Below are 19272 nucleotides of genomic sequence, written 5' to 3' on the forward strand. Positions count from 1 at the left end.
ATTCAGGCTTACTCCTCGTCCCTAAAGTCTCTAAAAGTAGAGTAGGAGCCAGAGCTTTCAGCTATCAAGCTCCTCTCCTGTGGAATCATCTCCCACTTTCAGTTCGGGAGGCAGACACCATCTGTACGTTTAAGAGTAGGCTTAAAACCTTCCTTTTTGATAAAGCTTATAGTTAGAGCCGGTCCAGGCTTGTCCTAGACCTGCTCTTAGTTAGGCTGCTATAGGTTTAGAAGGTCGGGGGACACATGACACACGGAGCTTCTCTTTCCAGCTTCTCCTTCCTCTTCTCAATCTTTATCACATCAAAGTAATTCATATCCCATCAATACATGTTACTGACTTGACTTCTTCCCCGGAGTCCCTTTGCCTTATCGTCTGCAGACCCAGGGCCGCAGCTGTGGCCACATCATGGATTAGGATCTGTGGATCACGTATCAGAGGTCGTAATGGTGGATCCAGTATGGCGGATTCTGCATCGTGCTGGCTGATCGTGATAACAAAGGCAGATCCTTTATCGTGTTGGCATCAGATACTGGTGGTGGACCACGACCGAGGTGGCAGCTGATGATGGATCCTAATGGCGGCAGTGGACAATAACTGTGGACTATAGTGGCATCCGATCTTGATGGTGGATCATGATCTTGCTGGCTGCTGACCATAGACTATGATTGCAGCAGGACTGCTCGATACATAGTATTTCTCCTCAGACACTTGACCATTAATGACATTAATCCACCAATTCACTGACCTTCAGTTATACTTCAAAATGTTTACCCTAATCAATGCTGCTAAAACCTTTATCTTGATGTTCTCCTTTACACTTGACATCCATTGCACTTCTGTCCGTCCTGGGAGAGGGATCCCTCACATGTGGCTCTCTCTGAGGTCTCTACCTTCTTTTTTCCCTGTTAAAAGGGTTTTTAAGTAGTTTTTCCTTACTCTTGTTGAGGGTTAAGGGCAGAGGATGTCACACCATGTTAAAGCCCTATGAGACAAATTGTGATTTGTGAATATGGGCTATACAAATAAAATTTGATTGATTGATTGAACACACAAATTAATTTGTATGTATTTTGAGTGCTTGGTATAATATAATATGTTTATGTATATTTTATTTAACTTTATATATTCATTTTTTCATATTTTTTAAATACAAGTATATCAAATTATATAAAACATACATTAGTATGTAAAATATTGAGATATAAATTAGTGCTGTCAAAGTTAACACTATAGTAACGAGTTAACCCAAATTCATTTTAACGCCACACATTTTTTTGACGGCAATTAGCACGCGCACGTTCTGTGATTATGAACCTCGGCCCGCACCGTAGTTTGTGAAATCAGCACTGGAGCAGTAACATGTGGATGGCAAGCAGAAACAAGCCTCAAATTGAAAAATATATATATTTTTTTATTGGCAAGTTCAGCTTCAAAGCCAAGCCAGATGGTTCTATCGACAAGACCAGGTTATATGCATTTACTGTCGATGTGAAATGAGTTACCACCGGAGTACGTCGAGTCTTAAATACCACTTGCTGGCCAAGCAAACAGCTGATGCAGAGAGCTCTACTGCCCCTCGCCAAAGGCAGACCAGGCTGGATAGTTTGCAACGGAGAGGCATGGACAACTCCACAAGCAACAGACTTTCAACAGTGATAGCTAACTGTGGCGGCCCGCCCGCAGCGATCGCGACGAGCAGCTAAAATATGCTGGACCAGTTGTGTTTGGATGTCTGTGAATGCTCGAAAAAAGAAAAGCAAAGCCACAAGCAACACTCGTATTAAAATAGGATGTATCCGCCGCTGTATTTGTTGTTGTGCTTAAAGTTAGCACTAGCACCAGCCCGGAACTGGAACCTTGTTCGCGTTGGTGGAAAAGGGATATTGGACAAATCGCATGCAGAGCTGCCAGAAACAGTATATGAGCTGCCCTACACCCTAATTCCTTAATCGTTCAAAGTTTCATAGTGACTATTTCGGATGGTGGTGCTTTTTTGCTTGTCGTCATAGCATAACAATTTTATTATTATTATTCATCGGCCAGTTTACAATTCAGTTTATTTTGGGGGGACAATTTGACCATATTTAAACATTGGGGGGGGATGTGCCCAGTGTCTATTATGACTACTGCCCTGCTATACACAGTGAATCACTGAAATTACAGCTAACAATGACAGAGACGAGAACAGATTTAATGTTTGGCAGCAATGATATGATTGGCTGATTGAGATCATGAAAAATCTGATCAGCTGGAACAGTCAGCTGATTAAAAGAGGTGGGGAGACTGAGACAGACTAGTGAATGAATGGGTCATAGAGAGTCATACTGATGGAACTTATGCGATTGAATTAATTATGGAACGGAGAACAGCAGTGAATTACACGGTATCCATTTGTTTTCATTGTTGTGCTGGAAATATTTAGGTAATATTTTCCTCAGAGACACCTGGTTGAAATTCCAAAGTTGACAGCAACATCTGGGTGCAAGTTTGTCACTGATTGTCTTGTGTTTTTTCTTTAGTTTATGAGGTAATTCTTCAGTAAATGAGTGCAAGACTAAGTAATGTCTCCAAAAGTGGACGTGTGTGTGTGTGTGTGTGCGTGTGTGTGTCCAGGTCATGGTAACTTCAGGAGTTGTGCAAGTGTATATAGGCAACCACTAACCAACAACACAATTGCCAGTGGGGGTTTCAATGACCTGCTGGTTTAACCTACAGAGGTTAAATACCTGAAACCTCCTACTAGTCAGTTAGATCTGAAGAAGCCTCTTGGATAAGGGGTGAAACATTTCCAAGAAACACGAGCAAGTCCACTTGCCAATGTACGCTTGTACAACACCTGAAGATGCGCGTGAATTCAGTGTGTTAAAGACCTCTCTTATTCCACAATAAATAAACCTGTAGCCTTTGCCTCATCTTCATCTTACCGCTCAGGCTTCGCTTTAAATCAGGAGAGCTTAAAAATAGAATGAGAGAGACATAGTGTAAAAGAGGATACAGAGAGAGTGGAGAAGGATAGGCTATACATCAGCCACAGAGGGAGACGGAATAACGGTAAGAGTGAGAAAGAGGAAAAGCCAGAGGAGAAAAACAAACAAAATGAAATAAGTCTTCTGGAGAGACATGCCCCCTCACCTGCTCTTGCTCCTTGCTTCTGATAAATCTTACAGTATCGCAGGCCTACAGGCTCTAGCTATGGCTTATTCTTATCAGGCCTGACATACTCAATCTCCCCAAGATTAGCTCCCCAAGCACCTTCATACACACATACAAGAAATAGTGGGTTCAGGCACTGCTCAAACACATACAAAAGCATAGAACTATTTTGTTCTATAAATACGTATCACTGATCTGGATGAATAACTGGCAGGCTCCAAGAGGTCTAAGAGCACTTGCACAGAGAGTTGAGCAGCAGTTCCGGGCAGAGTGCTGCCTTGGGTAGAGTCAGGGGCAGAGATGATAAGGTATGTCACAAGACCCCAAATGTGAATGGATTAGAGTTGTGAGAATGATGGGAGCTTTAAGGGAAATGATAATTGAAAGATGGAATGAACCACACTGCTCTCTCACCGGCCTATGGTGGAGTTTGTTGTGTGAGTATCCATATTGGCTGTGTGTGGATGGCAGGAAGTCGATTTTTTTTAGTCCTGCTCATCATCTGACCAGTTGAGACTTCATAGACATTGTTTGGTTGTGTAATATGAATATGTATTCCTGCAGCTTTTATCACAAAGCAAATTTAGGGGACTCATGAAGGGCAATAGATTAATTATTATACATACATTAACCTAGTACAGTCATGTTCCAATACTTAGTCATTGTACTTACTGAACTTTTTTTTCTCCACCAAAATGTCACTATGAAATAAAATAAACATATTTTCCATATTCATTCTAGACTATAGCGGAAGTGGCAATGCCTGTCACGTGCCACCAATGTCACCAATAATAAGGCACTTATTTACAGACTATATTTAACCAGATGACCAGTGTCAATATATAGGAACACCAATGAAATTGTTTATTTCAAATTCACCCGAACTATGTTTAACTTTTGCTCCTGTGTTGGACTTTGTATTCCAACGAACCAACATGATGTGTGGGATTTCCTTATTGCTGAATCCTTTGGGGTTGATGATTTATCATCCACCTGTTTACAAATTTTGCATTAAAATCAATACAATTAAGCAGATGCTATTACGCCCTATGAGACGAAATGTGATTTTTGAATATGGGCTATACAAATAAATTTGATTGATTGATGGATTGCGAAAAATATTCCTTTTCTCCTATTCCATGAGCCATCTACCTGATGTCATCACATTCAACGTAGGCTTCAACATGGACCTTTTGTTAACAGATCCACCACACATCAATATGTCGGTGCACATATTTGGTACGGTTTTAAGGCAGGTAAGGAGCACAGGCTGCGTTTTAAGGAATGTTGAATGCAACAAAAATATTATTTCCAACAAAGTTTTAACAGAAACCGAAAGCCAACATACCTGTCACTGTATGCAGCTGCAGCGGTACCAGTTGGCTGTGCATACCTGTAAGCTGCATATCCTCCCTGAGAAGAGATGGGGGGATTTATTGTCACATCAAATTAGAAACACACAATTGAAGCCAAAATGAAGCTGCAATCACAACCGTGATAAACAAGTAAAGCAGTGGGAAAGATACTCAGTTCCACAATATTTTGATGATTAACCACAATGACAAGTATAAATATTTTATTAGATATATTTGGATTTTGACTTACATATATTTCTGCCCCATAAAAGCCATCCTGGTAGACCACACTGTTGATAAAGGATATGAGACATTAAAAATGTTTTCATTGAAATAAAATTAAATGAAAGGGTCGAATTTTTTAACTAAAGAGTCACAACTGGATATTCTGTCTGTAAGTAGGGACAGCTGACTTCCACATGATTCTGTGCAAACCTCTGTAACTGTCTGTGCACATAAAGCATCCAACACATACACACAAAATGTTCTAGCACATATGCAGCCAGCATCTCCACCTGTTGTTACTGTTCTTGTGGGTTTGATCACTGAACCTTGCCTCTCAACTCCAAAACGGTACACTGGGGAATGGGCAAAGTTTGCTTATATCATCTACTTTCAAGTGACTCTGGGAGACTGTAGTATGAAGGAGGCGATATTCAATCTGCTCTTCTCTTAATTCGTTCATGATGAGTTAAAGAAAGTCTTCCATCACGCCACTCCCAGTAGCGCTAGTAGGAGGGCCGAATCTGTTAGAGGCAAATAGGTTGCAGACTACTTCATATTCCTATTTTGTGTTGTGTGTGTGTATGATACCTATTATCATGAAGTCTGCAGATAGATGCAGGGTGTAGATAGATCGGAACTTGCCGTTACCACATTACCGTCATCCACATGCCTTTCCTGCTCCACCATGCTCACCAATGGTTTTATAATGATTTAGCCAACTAAGATCATCACTAGCCCCTACTTAAGATCTGAACAAACTTCTGAATGCACGCCAAAAAATAACATAAACACACAATGGAGACAACAGATGTCACAGCCATGTGATGTAGGGGTTGCACTGGTGGTGGTCAGATGTCCCATGCCACACCTACCTGTATACATGTATGTAATCTCATATGCTCTTATATGTCACATCAAAATACTACACCTTACAGTTGGATCAATATCTAGGAGTACATATACCTTTTTTTTTTGGTTATTTCTCAGCTCATCACACACAGTTCATAAAGGAGCCATGTTATCTCTGTTAATGCTTAGTCATCGATCTTCTGTCCACGCTGCCAGAGAATTTGGCACAAATTCAGCAGCGATTCCTTTGGCCTGTAGGTGTTTCCAGTAGCACACCAAACATGACATGCACTGGACTTACAACATGTATCTGTATGCACACTAGTGGAGTAAAATCCAGGGCTCACTAGCAAGTGGGATGGCATAGACACAGCACGTTCGTCATCCATTTAGGGTTTGGACTTGGAGCCAGTGCCCGAACCTGTAGAGGCCAGTGCCCCTTACATCCATTTTGCACCACCATATGCCATCACACAGCAATATATATTGACACACGTTTCCATTATGTTAAAAACTGTTTCTTCTAATCAATGTAAAAAAATATTGTAATTTTGTTGATGTGTTCAGTTACATGCTGCATCTATTGCACTTCTGTGCGTCCTGGGAGAGGGATCCCTCACATGTGGCTCTCTGAGGTTTTTGGTAGTTTTTCCTAACTCTTGTTGAGGGTTAAGCACAGAGCATGTTAAACCCTATGAGACAAATTGTAATTAGGGAATATGGGCTAATAAAATTTGATTGATTGATTCACTTCACCTTTGCTAAAATAGCAGGATGCTGATTACAGAGCACTATTAGTGTACAGGGAGCCTGCAATTGGCATGCTAACTGCAGTGATGTCCACCAATGCTGTTGCCGAGAAATTGACAGTACATCCAACCAGCTTCCCAACTGCAGACCATATGTAACCAGGCCAGCCCAGGGCCGCCACATCCTGGGTCTTCACCTGAGAGATCATTTGAGATCAGCCACCCAGAGAGCTGAACAGTTAGTTTGCACAAATGCAGAAAAAAACAAAAAACAACAACAATACCCTATGTTAAACTATAGTGCCTAATTAAAGTATTTCTTCAAGATAAACAGCACATTATAAAGTGGCCTTGATTGTAACCGTTCCAAGGCACATCGGTGCAATAATCATGCTCTATAATCAGCATCTTTTCATATGTCACACCTGTCAGGTGGATGGATTATCTTGGCAAAGGTGAGGTGCTCACTAACACGAATTTGAACAAAGTTGAGGACAAAATCTGAGAGAAAAAAGCCTTTTGTTTTCACATAGGAAATCTTACATCCTTTACTTCAATTCATGAAAAAGGAGCCATAACAAAAATGTATTTATTTTACCAGCATACAGTTAATGACAAATGACAAACTGTAACATTCTCACATTATTCTTCTCTCAGCTTTTGGCCTTTACTCTCTGTCTTCATCTGCATTTTTCTTCTTTTACATCTATTCTTATTCTCTCTCTCAGTCTTCCCCTTCATTTTCACAAGGTCTCTCGCTCTCTCTGAAGCAGGCCCATTAGAGTCTATAGCAGTCCATTCAAAGCCGAAAAAAGATTGACACATTAAAAAAAAAATAGACAAATTTGGCGGGAGCAATATCAGTTAGTTTTTATGTTTTCAGTATTACTATGAATTTGATTTGTGCAGTTGTGTGTTTTAAGTTGTGGAGACCTGTCATACAGTTTGGATTATGTGTGTTTGGATGTGTGTATGTTGTGTGTGTTAGCAGGCACTCACGCTCCATAGGCAGGGATAGGTGGAGGAGGAGGTGCAGCTCGGAATGCATTGTAGACAGCACGACCCCTCCCTCTCAAATGAGCCCCCCTATAGGCCATGGCTGCTCCTGTACTGGGGTATGGAAAGCCTGTCACTGAGAGAAAGACATCAACACACATACCCACCCACACACACACACACACACACACACAGACACACACACACGCACACTAGTTTGAAGGACATGAAAGCTTTTGGACTGTAGTTTTTTTTTGCTGTCATGAAAAGACAAAACCAACCAAGTATAAAAAGGAAAGGGGTGGGGTTCAGTTATTTATTAAAACAGTTGGATACTGGATTTAAAACTCCTAAACAGGAGGAGCTTAAATTACATCAAAAACAACATATCAGCAACATTCCAAATTTCTATACCAACCTTTAAAAATTAGATTGTAGACTTGGTATAACTACAATAAACCCATTTTAAAAAAAATATATAGATCTCCTTAAGTTATCTGAACTTCATGCAAATATTTTAAATAGACCCACCACATTAGATTACTTTGCGCAACCACTTCAAGCCAGGTCAAATAACGAAGCACCTGGATCAGATGGTTAACCCACTGGATTTTAACACTTTTGGACAAAAATATCACCCCTATTTATTAAGATGATAAGAGACGTTTATACATTTTCAAACATCCCACTACACAGGAACTCTGATCTCATCCCTCTACTCCTCAAAACTAACAAGGACCCTACTCTGTTCACCCTCTGTCACTCATTAATCAGTAAAGCTCTATCCATGAGACTGGAGAAAGGAATCATCATCTTAATTCCTATTCAACATAATAAATATATCCAACAAACAAACACATACATCATATCTTTAGATGCAGAGAAAGCACTTGGCCATGTAAACTGGACCTTTTCATTTATTATATTAGAGTAGAGCATTTTGGTTTTGGAGTCACTCATTAAATGGATTAAAATCTTTTTCAATCCACCAATGGTGTCAATAATCGCCTATGGAATAATATCACAACAGCTCACACTAAATCGCTGCACTGCAGGGACGTCCACTCTCCTCCTGCTATTCGCACTATTTATTGAAGTCATAGCTACCCCCATTTGCCAACACTCAGAAAACACTGGACTCACCAGTGCCAATACAACCCATAAGGTTAGTTTATATGCCAATGATATATTATTATTTTTATTCATTCAAAAGCCATCCACCTGCAGAGTTCAAACTCGTATAAAAGATTCTCCTCCATGATTGATTATTCTATTAATTGGTCCAAATCCACCATCCTCCCATTAAATCAGTACCAATGGAACACTACAACTCAAAACTAAACTTCAACACCCCAATTGGTAACATCCGATATCTCGGTGTGGATATATTTCTGCCAACCGCCACCTCAACATCTCCCCGATCCTTAAATCCAGCCAAGATCATTTACCTTTAAATTTGACTTCAACAACAATTAAAAAGCACAACTGCTTGAAGAACACAGTCATCACAACAACTCTGAAAGCATGGTGGAATATCAATAAGATCATTAAACAAACACTTTCACAATGTAAATTCACTCCATTTTAGAAAAATTCACACTGTAATTTCAGAGGCTGGATTTTTCTAAAAGCAGGGGATCACTCACTTACAACGCTTGTTTGAAAGCAATGCCATATAAACCTTTCACAACTTAACCCGGAAGTACAACCCCACTCAGGAATACTTTCTAGAATATCAACAACTCAAAAATGCACTCAAGAAAGAGACTGATATCACAAATAACTTCCAACCACTCCCACTTGTAAAACAACTACCGTAAATATCAACAGCCAGGAAACAACTGTCAAAATTATACTCCCCTCATCAACTAAAGATTCCACCATTCACTGACATATCCTCAACATTACTTTCATTCATTTTGGCTTTGCAAACCAACCCCAAATTTAAGGAGCAATGTAATAACTGTCATTATAAAACCCTGGGTCACAGCATCCTACTTTCCCCTTCCCTTTGCCTCTTAGGAGGCCACACACAAACACAAAAACGCCATGCTTATCACCTTGACCATAGGCAAAAAGACCATTCGCTCATTGGTAAATACAGCTGCAAAATAAATATATCACAATAGCTTGATCTCACTGGACCTGCTGAATTGCCGGGGTATTGATCCTCTGGCCCCTTTGTTCTTCACTCTTGACTCAGCTTTGATTAAAGTTTATTTTTCTCTTTTCTTCTTTCTCTTGCACATAATTTACAAAATCACTCAATAAAATAATATTTATTTAAAAAAAAAGAAAACTTGTCCGTAGATGAGGTTTTGTCCTTATTTTCTATAAAATTTGAAACTGTAATGCTATCAATGTCATGTCTCTGGTTTTATGAAGCTAAATGAAAAAACAATTTCCATCTAAATTCAGACCATTCTTGCCTTCCTTGATCCAATTGAAAGTGGAGGTAGTTAATCCTCCCCAAGACCCCTGCCCCATCTCCTGCTTCGGTACTTCTGACTGTGAGATCTTCTCAGCATTTTATAAGCTAGAAATAGGGCACCGTCTCCAAGAAGGTTAATTGACCCACACGGTGACATTATATCATTGATGTGCAAGTGCTGATGAGCGATAGAAAAAAGATTGTGTCAATGCAGCATTTTCTTATGGTGAATGCTCTCCAGGCCTTGGTGTTTGCCCATATCACCAATATCTAAATCTGCTACTGCACTAAAGCCATAACCAACCCAACCCATGTTTTTTTCAGTCATTGAGCCATTGAAATGCAAGTAATGCAGGGTTTACTGGGTGTTGAGTGAATCTGTCGGGGACAGAAAATGAATACAAATAAACCCCTGGCCAGAAATGTCAGCATGTACATGCTCTACTGTATAGTCATATAAACCTTTACATTTAATGTGCAGTCACACTAAAATCTAATTGGAAATTGTAGAATTAAATGAAGTGGGTAGTCACCAAGAGGTGGTTGAGGTGGATGTAATTGTTAAACCAGAGACTTGGTTCTGCATCCAGGGTTACACGTATAAGCAAGAAAGAAATGCCTTGTCCATTTGACTGATATGTTCAATATCAATATATTTTGTTGGTTAACTTTGGTTCATCATCATTCATTTTTAAATTATGAAAAAAAAGTGATACGTTGAAATTGCATAACATTCTCTGCTGATTCTGACAAAATCTGACGAAGTTCTACTCTACATTCAAAGGATAGTTCATCCAAAAATAAAAATTCACTCATTATCTACTCACCACGAACATAAATGCGGCTCCAGGTAGGAGGATAGCAGCGGACATTTAGGCTAAAACACGGGGTAAATGATGCCATTTTGAGTCTAATATGAATGTGGGGGCTTACGGACACTTGGATGACACTGCAGGAGCAGTATCACAATAGTGTCAGTGGATCATGACGATGGATTGTGGATTATGGTGGCATCTGATTGTGGTGGTGGATCCTCATCGTGGTGACAACTGATAGTGGACTATTATTTCCAACAAGACTACTTGATATACAATATGTCTACTCAGATACTTGAACATTATAGACAATAACTTTACTTTCCATTATGTTACAAACTGTTTAACTAATCAATGTTGTTAATACTCTTTCTAATACTATTGCACTTCTGTCCGTCCTGGGAGAGGGATCCCTCACATGTGGCTCTCTCTGAGGTTTCTACCTTCTTTTTACCCTGTTTATAGGGTTTCTTTTGGGTAGTTTTTCCTTACTCTTGTTGAGGGTTAAGGACAGAGGTTGTCGCACCTTGTTAAAGCCCTATGAGGCAAATTGTGATACGTGAATATGGGCTATACAAATAGAATTTGATTGAGTGACTGATTGAACCACCACCAGTGTCTAGACCCCGGGGGGAATTCCTGTACTACGTTCTTTTTCACCCCCATCTAATCCCGATGGCATCACATAGGGGTCTAAAATGCCAAAAGACTTTAACATTAACATCACTTTCTGTGCGCATGTCAATAAATACTGTTAAAACGTTGAACCGAAGTTGCTCCTGATTGAAATAGCGTTTGTCTTGTCCTGAGGACCACTTAAAGTGATTTACAGTACAGTTTTACATTCACCCACACATTCATACAGTGCATCTATGTGTAGCTCTTTCTTCTTTTTTTTCTTTTCTTTTGGCATTTGCAGAGTTTTGAATGTGTCACTTCATTAATTACAATCAATATGCACTTTATATTGTTATTTCCTCTTATTATCCTGTTTGAACGCAATACATTATTTATTTATATATATATATTTTTAATTTTATTAATGAAATGGTGATAACAGAAAGTGACGTACAAGATAGACAAGAAACACAGATATATGTACATAATGAAAAGACAGACATAACATAATGCAGTTAAAGTTATGTGTATGATAATGTAGTGATGAAATAAGGGTTTCTGGTGTTGGGACCTAGTATTTGTGAAGAATAGTTAGGCCCACATGTTTAGCCAAAGCCTGCATGTCTTCTTTGTTCTTGAGAAGGAGAGCCTCCAGAACTCAGTCTCCCAGGGTGCTTCAACTTCACACCCAGGTGTTAAAACTGCCCCTGGACACAACTTTCAACCACTATTGGTCACTGTGTGCCCCATGACCCATGAGGTCACCAGGCCTATAAAAGCCCAGTTCCCCCTCTTTTCTCTCTCTTTCTACTCACTTCTCCAGGAGGAGAGGTGGGTATTGCTTTTTTCTACTGCCCGAAGCAGACTTGTAAAACCTTCCATAAGGCAGCGACGCGAGAGGCTGCCTAAGAACATCAGCACGAATTGGCCACGAGACACGGTCTGAGCAGCAGATGCACAATAACAGGAGCCACAACACGCAAGTCCACTTCACTGGACATTTTTCCCCTTTTCATGAACTGGTAACATAACTGGGCTTATTAATTACACTAGGCTATGTACAGGACTGATGACTTCTATTCATGTGATGTTTATAAGTTTGATTTGTGTTGTTGTGATATTTGGTAATACGTTATTTGAAAGTTAATGTTAGTTATGTTATGCTTTTTACAGATGTTCTTTGCATGTAACTAACTACTTTCTCTAACCTGGCACCAACACCTCACACACACATCTCCCCAAACTTAACACATACATGTGATCTCAGCCACATGACTGCACTATTCCATGTGTTCTTTTGTCTTCATAGTGACCAGCCACCATTTTGAAGAATACAATCACACACACGCATACACACATGTGCATCTGTATATCGTAAGTCCACCTTTAGTTCGTTTGTGTTCATACTTTTATTATCTTCATAATAAACGTTTTTCTTTAACAAATGTTGTCTTCATTAATGTTGCATAAGTGTGAATTTTGCCAACCTCTACACTGTCAAGAACTCCATATCCTTCAACCTGCTAGCTATTGATGTGGTAATTTTGGTTAAAGTTATTAATTTAATTATTAACCAGAGTTCCAATTTTGTAGTTAGTACTTAAGAGTTCCAAATTTGTAGATAGTACTTAGAGACTTAATCAATAAATTGGCTATCTTTTCCCTTCCTTTGAAGGGTGGTGCCCCGAGGTAGCTTTATTGTCAATTAAAGTTATCATTTAATATGAATATTTTCAATATTCATATTAAATATTTTTCTGATAGCCAAATTTATTGGTGTCACGCTTAAGGTATAATAATATCAACACTGGAGTAGAGATGAAATAGGGTGTGTGTGCATGTGGTTCTTTCTTTATGAGGAGGGTCTATTTGGGGTTCAGTATCTTGCCCAAGGACACTTCAGCATGCGAACTGGGGAAGACTAGGATCGAACCGCCGCCCTTCTGGTTCGAGGACGACTGCTCTAACCCCGCCCTAATTTGTGTTATCAAGCAAAGCTGATCTATTTAATATAATATAAACAGATAAACAATGTAACAAAAGTATAACATCACAAATATCTCTATCGGGCTAGGCATGGACATGCGTTTCGGAGGGAACAATTTTTACAGCTGCCATGTTCTTTTGCTAACTAGGCAGGTGGCCGTATACAAAAATGTAACTAGGAAACATACTGGGCTACCCATGGTTTTGAATTATCTGCAATAATTTCCCAGCCCATACATAACCTCTCTTGTGAGTTATAGTGGAGCCCCCTCCCACCTTGCCACAGCATAAGCAGTGCTTTACCACCTCTTCCTTTTACCTTCCATATGCTTCTACAATAGTTATCTGGGCCATTAAATCATTGGTCGATGAAGGGAATGTTTTTTATTTTTGTATTAATCCAATAATGAATTTTAAGATGATAATTGCAATGACATTACTACACCAGTGGGGGGAAGCATTGGACTGTACTGTACTTGATTCTGAGAGGAGAGAAGACTCTCTTGAGACTGCAAGTTTTAACACAACAAATCTTATAAGTCACCTGAAAGATCGTCACTACAGCAAAGCTGTTTGGAAGCCACCACAGCAGCGAGCATTTAGGAAAAAAAGAAGAAATGGAGAAATGGACAGCGAATGTTTCCATTCAAAAGCCACTTGAAAACCGTCACGAGAGACAGCAAAAAGGCTGAAGCAATCGTAGAGCCTTTGATGACCAACCTTTTTCTGTGGTGGAAGACTGGGGTTTTGTCAACTAATAAACCACCAGTACATTTCAGAGGTATTAGATGTCTTCAGGGGTCCACCCAAACCCCACGACCCGAGAACCAACACATGACCTGTATGGGTTGAGATCCTTGTTTTATAGTTATTTTTGTCCCAATCTATTATCGCAGGTCCCGGGTGTGTTTAAGATTATTTCTGTGTAATAACCAAGTGGAGCTGAGAAGTCCCGGCCCCGGCCATGTCAGACAACACTGATGAAAGTCCTGTGTTTGTGTGCAACACAATTCAAAGCCGAAAACAAGTTACATTTGCCACCCTTCAGGGTGACAATAAACCGATTTCTAATCTGAAATCATGAGTATATTAAGTAGATTAAGTTATGCCAGAGGAGTATCAGAAGACCTGGTTGTATTTTACAAAAGGATTATATGCATCCCAAACAGGCATGGGTTAGGGAAGGCTGCTAATGTTACATTTGGTAAGGCTGTCAGGGTTTAATATTTTCCAGTGCTTAGTTTCCACCATTTCCAAGGTGTTTTCAGTTATTTAGTATCTCCTCCTGTTTCATGTTTTCACACTCCGTGTTCTGTTTCGTGTTTTATTTTGTAGTCTCTGTTGCTTGTGTGTTCTTTCTTCACTTCCTGTCTGTGATTGTCTGCACCAGTCCTCATGTGTTACACCTGTGTCAAATTGCCCCTGCCTTTCCTGTGTGTCTGTATTTAAGCCTCGGTTCTTCCCTTTGTCCTTGTCGGATCGTCGTCGTATGTGTTCTCGTGTATACCTGTCCTGTCCTCCTGTCCGGATCTCCTGCCCTGCTATCCCTGTACTTCTGTATCCCGTGTCTCCTGCACCTCTGCACCCCCCCGTGTAAGCTTCCTGTATTTTCTTCCTTTGTGCTCCCAGTTTGGTTTGTTAAAGATTCGTTTTGATTAAAATTATACCTTTTTAAGTTTAAACTCTGCGTCTGGGTCCAACTGCCCCCCACACCGTGACAGAACGATCCGACCTAAGATATGGACCCAGCAGAGATTAGTTTTTTTTACAAACAAGTTTATTATTTGGATTGTCTGGTGGACAAGCTGGGTTCACCGGGCACCCAGCACCAAGCAGAGACCCTGGAGGAGATCTCTGTTGTGGAGGCATGGCTGAGAGACCGCCCTTGGGTGAGCCATTTCGTCCCGTACCTCGTGGAGGTGAGGGACAGACTTAAAGAATTCCTCAACCCTCCAGTCCCATCCTCAAACCCGTACGTGGGAAGCCGCCTGGCTCGGGGAGGACCCCGCAGCCTCCAGAAAGCTTCTGCTGTGGGTGGCAGATGTCGGAGCAGGAACCCCCCTCCTCTCTGGCCTGTTCACAGGCACCACCCTCCAGCCCCATCCACAAACCCATACGTGGGAAGCCGCCTGGCGTTTGGAGGACCCCGCAGCCTTAGGGAGAAAGTCTCTGCTGGGGGTGGCAGACGTCGGAGAGGGGGCGCCCACAACAGGAACCCCTCACCTCCAGTCCTGGCTGAGCCACAGCTTTCCCCTGTCCTGGCTGAGCCACAGCCTTCCCCTGTCCTGGCTGGACCGCAGCCTTCCCCCGTCCTGGCTGGGTCGCAGTTCACTCCTGTTCCGCGCCGGAGGGTCCCGACTGACGTCACTCCTGTTCCGACGTCGGGGATCCTCGCAGCGTCTCCTCCAGTCCCTGTCCCGCGCCGGAGAATCCCGGCTGACGTTACTCCTGTTCCGACGTCGGGGATCCTCGCAGCGTCTCCTTCAGTTCCTGTCCCGCGCCGGAGAATCCCGGCTGACGTCACTCCTGTTCCGACGTCGGGGATCCTCGCAGCGTCTCCTTCAGTTCCTGTCCCGCGCCGGAGAATCCCGGCTGACGTCACTCCTGTTCCGACGTCGGGGATCCTCGCAGCGTCTCCTTCAGTTCCTGTCCCGCGCCCGAGGGTCCCGACTGACGTCACTCCTGTTCCGACGTCAGGGATCCTCGCAGCGTCTCCTCCAGTCCCTGTCCCGCGCCGGAGAATCCCGGCTGACGTCACTCCTGTTCCGACGTCGGGGATCCTCGCAGCGTCTCCTTCAGTTCCTGTCCCGAGCCGGAGGGTCCCGACTGACGTCACTCCTGTTCCGACGTCAGGGATCCTCGCAGCGTCTCCTCCAGTCCCTGTCCCGCGCCGGAGAATCCCGGCTGACGTCACTCCTGTTCCGACGTCGGGGATCCTCGCAGCGTCTCTTCCAGTTCCTGTCCCGCGCCGGAGAATCCCGGCTGACGTCACTCCTGTTCCGACGTCGGGGGTCCTCGCAGTGCTTCTTCAAGTTCCTGTTCTGCGTCGGATGGTCCCGGCAGACGCCACTCCTGTTCCGGCGTTGGGGGTCCCGGCAGCAACCACGCCAGTCCCAGTTCCTGTTCTGCGCTGGGGGGTCCCGGCAGACGCCACTCCTGTTCCGGCGTCGGGGTTCCCGGCAGCTGCGACTCTGGTTCCTGCCCCACGTCCAGGGCTGAGGTCTGCGCCCCTTCATGTTTCGGGACAGCTGCAGAAGCGGCGGTCACCGCCTGAGGCTCCGTGCTTCGCCTCTGACCGGCCTCCGGGTCGTCCACCTGAGCCCTTGTTCTCGGTTCCTGGGCGGCCACGGTGCCGTCCGCCCGAGTCTCTGTACTCTGTTCCTGATCGGCCACGGGGCCGTCCCCCTGAGCCCCTGTACTCTGTCCCTGAGCGGCCAAGGTGCCGTCCTCCTGAGCCCCTGTACTCTGTTCCTGATCGGCCACGGTGCCGTCCCCCTGAACCCTTCTGTTCCTGAGCGGCCAAGGTGCCGTCCTCCTGAGCCCCTGTACTCTGTTCCTGATCGGCCAAGGTGCCGTCCTCCTGAGCCCCTGTACTCTGTTCCTGATCGGCCAAGGTGCCGTCCTCCTGAGCCCCTGTACTCTGTTCCTGATCGGCCACGGTGCCGTCCTTCTGAGCCCCTGTACTCTGTTCCTGATCGGCCAAGGTGCCGTCCTCCTGAGCCCCTGTACTCTGTTCCTGATCGGCCAAGGTGCCGTCCTCCTGAGCCCCTGTACTCTGTTCCTGATCGGCCAAGGTGCCGTCCTCCTGAGCCCCTGTACTCTGTTCCTGATCGGCCAAGGTGCCGTCCTTCTGAGCCCCTGTACTCTGTTCCTGATCGGCCAAGGTGCCGTCCTCCTGAGCCCCTGTACTCTGTTCCTGATCGGCCACGGTGCAGTCCCCCTGAGCCCTTCTCTGTTCCTGAGAGGCCACGGTGCCGCCCGCCGGAATCTTTGTTCTCGGTCCCTGATCGGCCACCGCGCCGCCCGCCCGAGACTCTGTTCTCTGCCCCTGACCGGCCTCCGCGCCGCCCGCCCGAGCCCCGGTGCTCTGTCCAGGAATCCCTCCTCCGGATCCCCCCTCCTCCCTCCCGTCTAAGTGCGAGTTTTGGGCCGTCTAGAATTCGGCCCTTGAGGGGGGGGTACTGTCAGGGTTTAATATTTTCCAGTGCTTAGTTTCCACCATTTCCAAGGTGTTTTCAGTTATTTAGTATCTCCTCCTGTTTCATGTTTTCACACTCCGTGTTCTGTTTCGTGTTTTATTTTGTAGTCTCTGTTGCTTGTGTGTTCTTTCTTCACTTCCTGTCTGTGATTGTCTGCACCAGTCCTCATGTGTTACACCTGTGTCAAATTGCCCCTGCCTTTCCTGTGTGTCTGTATTTAAGCCTCGGTTCTTCCCTTTGTCCTTGTCGGATCGTCGTTGTATGTGTTCTCGTGTATACCTGTCCTGTCCTCCTGTCCGGATCTCCTGCCCTGCTATCCCTGTACTTCTGTATCCCGTGTCTCCTGAGCCTCTGCACCTCTGCACCCCCCCGTGTAAGCTTCCTGTATTTTCTTCCTTTGTGCTCCCAGTTTGGTTTGTTAAAGATTCGTTTTGATTAAAATTATACTTTTTTAAGTTTAAACTCTGCGTCTGGGTCCAACTGCCCCCCACACCCTGACAAAGGCAGAGTTTGGTTTTAACAATTTGTGAATTCACATTAACTTGTCGAAGCAATTAGATGTGAAATCAGTGCTGATCGGGTCTGTGTCTCCCGGTCAGGTTCGGGTCCAGCTTTTCTTGGTTCTGCACTGGTCTGGGTCCCAGCTTTCAAATGTTAGAGGGATCCAGGTCAGGTTCCTGGTCTTTACTTGTTCAGGCACAGATTTTTAGACCTCACACACTTTTATAGTCTGATTGATACAAACGTGACATAATTTAACCACGGACATATGGACCTCTGACATTAGTTCAGTGAATATGTTTAGTTTAACAGTTTAGTGGCTGGATGAAGACTTTAACATGAGAAAGGCAGAACTGTGCACAAAGCTCTGGGTCACATAAAGTGACGGTTTGTTCCAAATTTTAAGACATTCCCTTAAGATGTCATGTTCAAGAAAAACATAAACATAGTTTGTAGGGCCATTGTGATTTTAACCTTTGACTTCCAAAATCAAATTAGACAATTTGTCAGTCCAAGTGAATGTTTGTGCCAAATGTAATGATATTACCTTTGGGCTTTCCTGATCAAATTCACACCAACATGGGCCTTAGTGAAGAGGTGGTGCTTGAGGAGTTTTTTGAAAATGTCGAGTGATTCAGCGTTGCGTAGTTCAGCAGGTAGAGAGTTCCAGAGGGTGGGGGTTGCGACACAGAAAGCTCGGTCTCCAAAAGTTCGTAATTTGGTGTTGGGGAGGGAGAGCAAACCTAAGTTTGAGGACCGTAACCTTCTGAGTGGAGTGTAGGGTTGGAGGAGGTCGGCTAAATATGGTAGGGCTAGAGCATGGAGGGATTTGTAGTTGATGCGGCCATGAGCCAGTGGAGATGAATGCCGGTCGGCGTGATGTGCTGCCAGGGCTTAGTACGGGTGAGAACCCTGGCTGCGGAGATCTGTACATGCTGGCGTTCATGCCTAAGTAAAACGAACTGCTGACGAGCTTTCTTGACCGTGGTGTCTGTTTGAAGTGTCCAGGAGAGGTCCTCCGTGATGTGTACGCCGAGGAACCTTAAGCTGCTGACCCTCTCAATTTCAGCATCGCCGATGTATATAGGGGGGGATGTCTACCTCCCTGCTGTTTTTTGTAATCCACAATCATCTCCTTCGATTTATAGACATTGAGAGAGAGGTTGTTTTCCTTGCACCAGCTTGTCAGTGACCTCCTCTCTGTAGGCCATCTCGTCGTTGTTTGTGATGAGGCCCAGGATGGTCGTGTCGTCGGTGAACTTAATGATGGTGTTGGAGCTGTGCTTGGCTGTGCAGTCATTGGTCAATAGGAAATACAGGGGGGGACTGAGCACACAGCCCTGAGGTTCGCCCATGTTGAGGATCAGCTGGGAGGAGATGTGACTGCCAATT

At 43.7% G+C, this 19272-nt stretch overlaps 1 protein-coding gene across 3 annotated transcripts in view; it reads right to left on the reverse strand.

The window, feature by feature from the left end:
• rbfox3a (RNA binding fox-1 homolog 3a) overlaps window positions 1-19272 on the reverse strand; it is a 556640-nt gene that overhangs the window by 31412 nt on the left and 505956 nt on the right. For all 3 annotated transcript variants that reach the window (XM_034571195.1, XM_034571194.1, XM_034571196.1), the window contains 3 exons: window positions 7334-7466; window positions 4762-4801; window positions 4505-4569 (listed from right to left, as the gene is read on the reverse strand). In XM_034571195.1, the coding sequence (XP_034427086.1) occupies window positions 4505-4569; window positions 4762-4801; window positions 7334-7466 (238 nt within the window). The remainder of the gene's footprint in view (window positions 1-4504; window positions 4570-4761; window positions 4802-7333; window positions 7467-19272) is intronic.

The sequence above is a fragment of the Hippoglossus hippoglossus genome, chromosome 19, assembly GCF_009819705.1.
Source record: "Hippoglossus hippoglossus isolate fHipHip1 chromosome 19, fHipHip1.pri, whole genome shotgun sequence".
Lineage (NCBI taxonomy): Eukaryota > Metazoa > Chordata > Actinopteri > Pleuronectiformes > Pleuronectidae > Hippoglossus > Hippoglossus hippoglossus.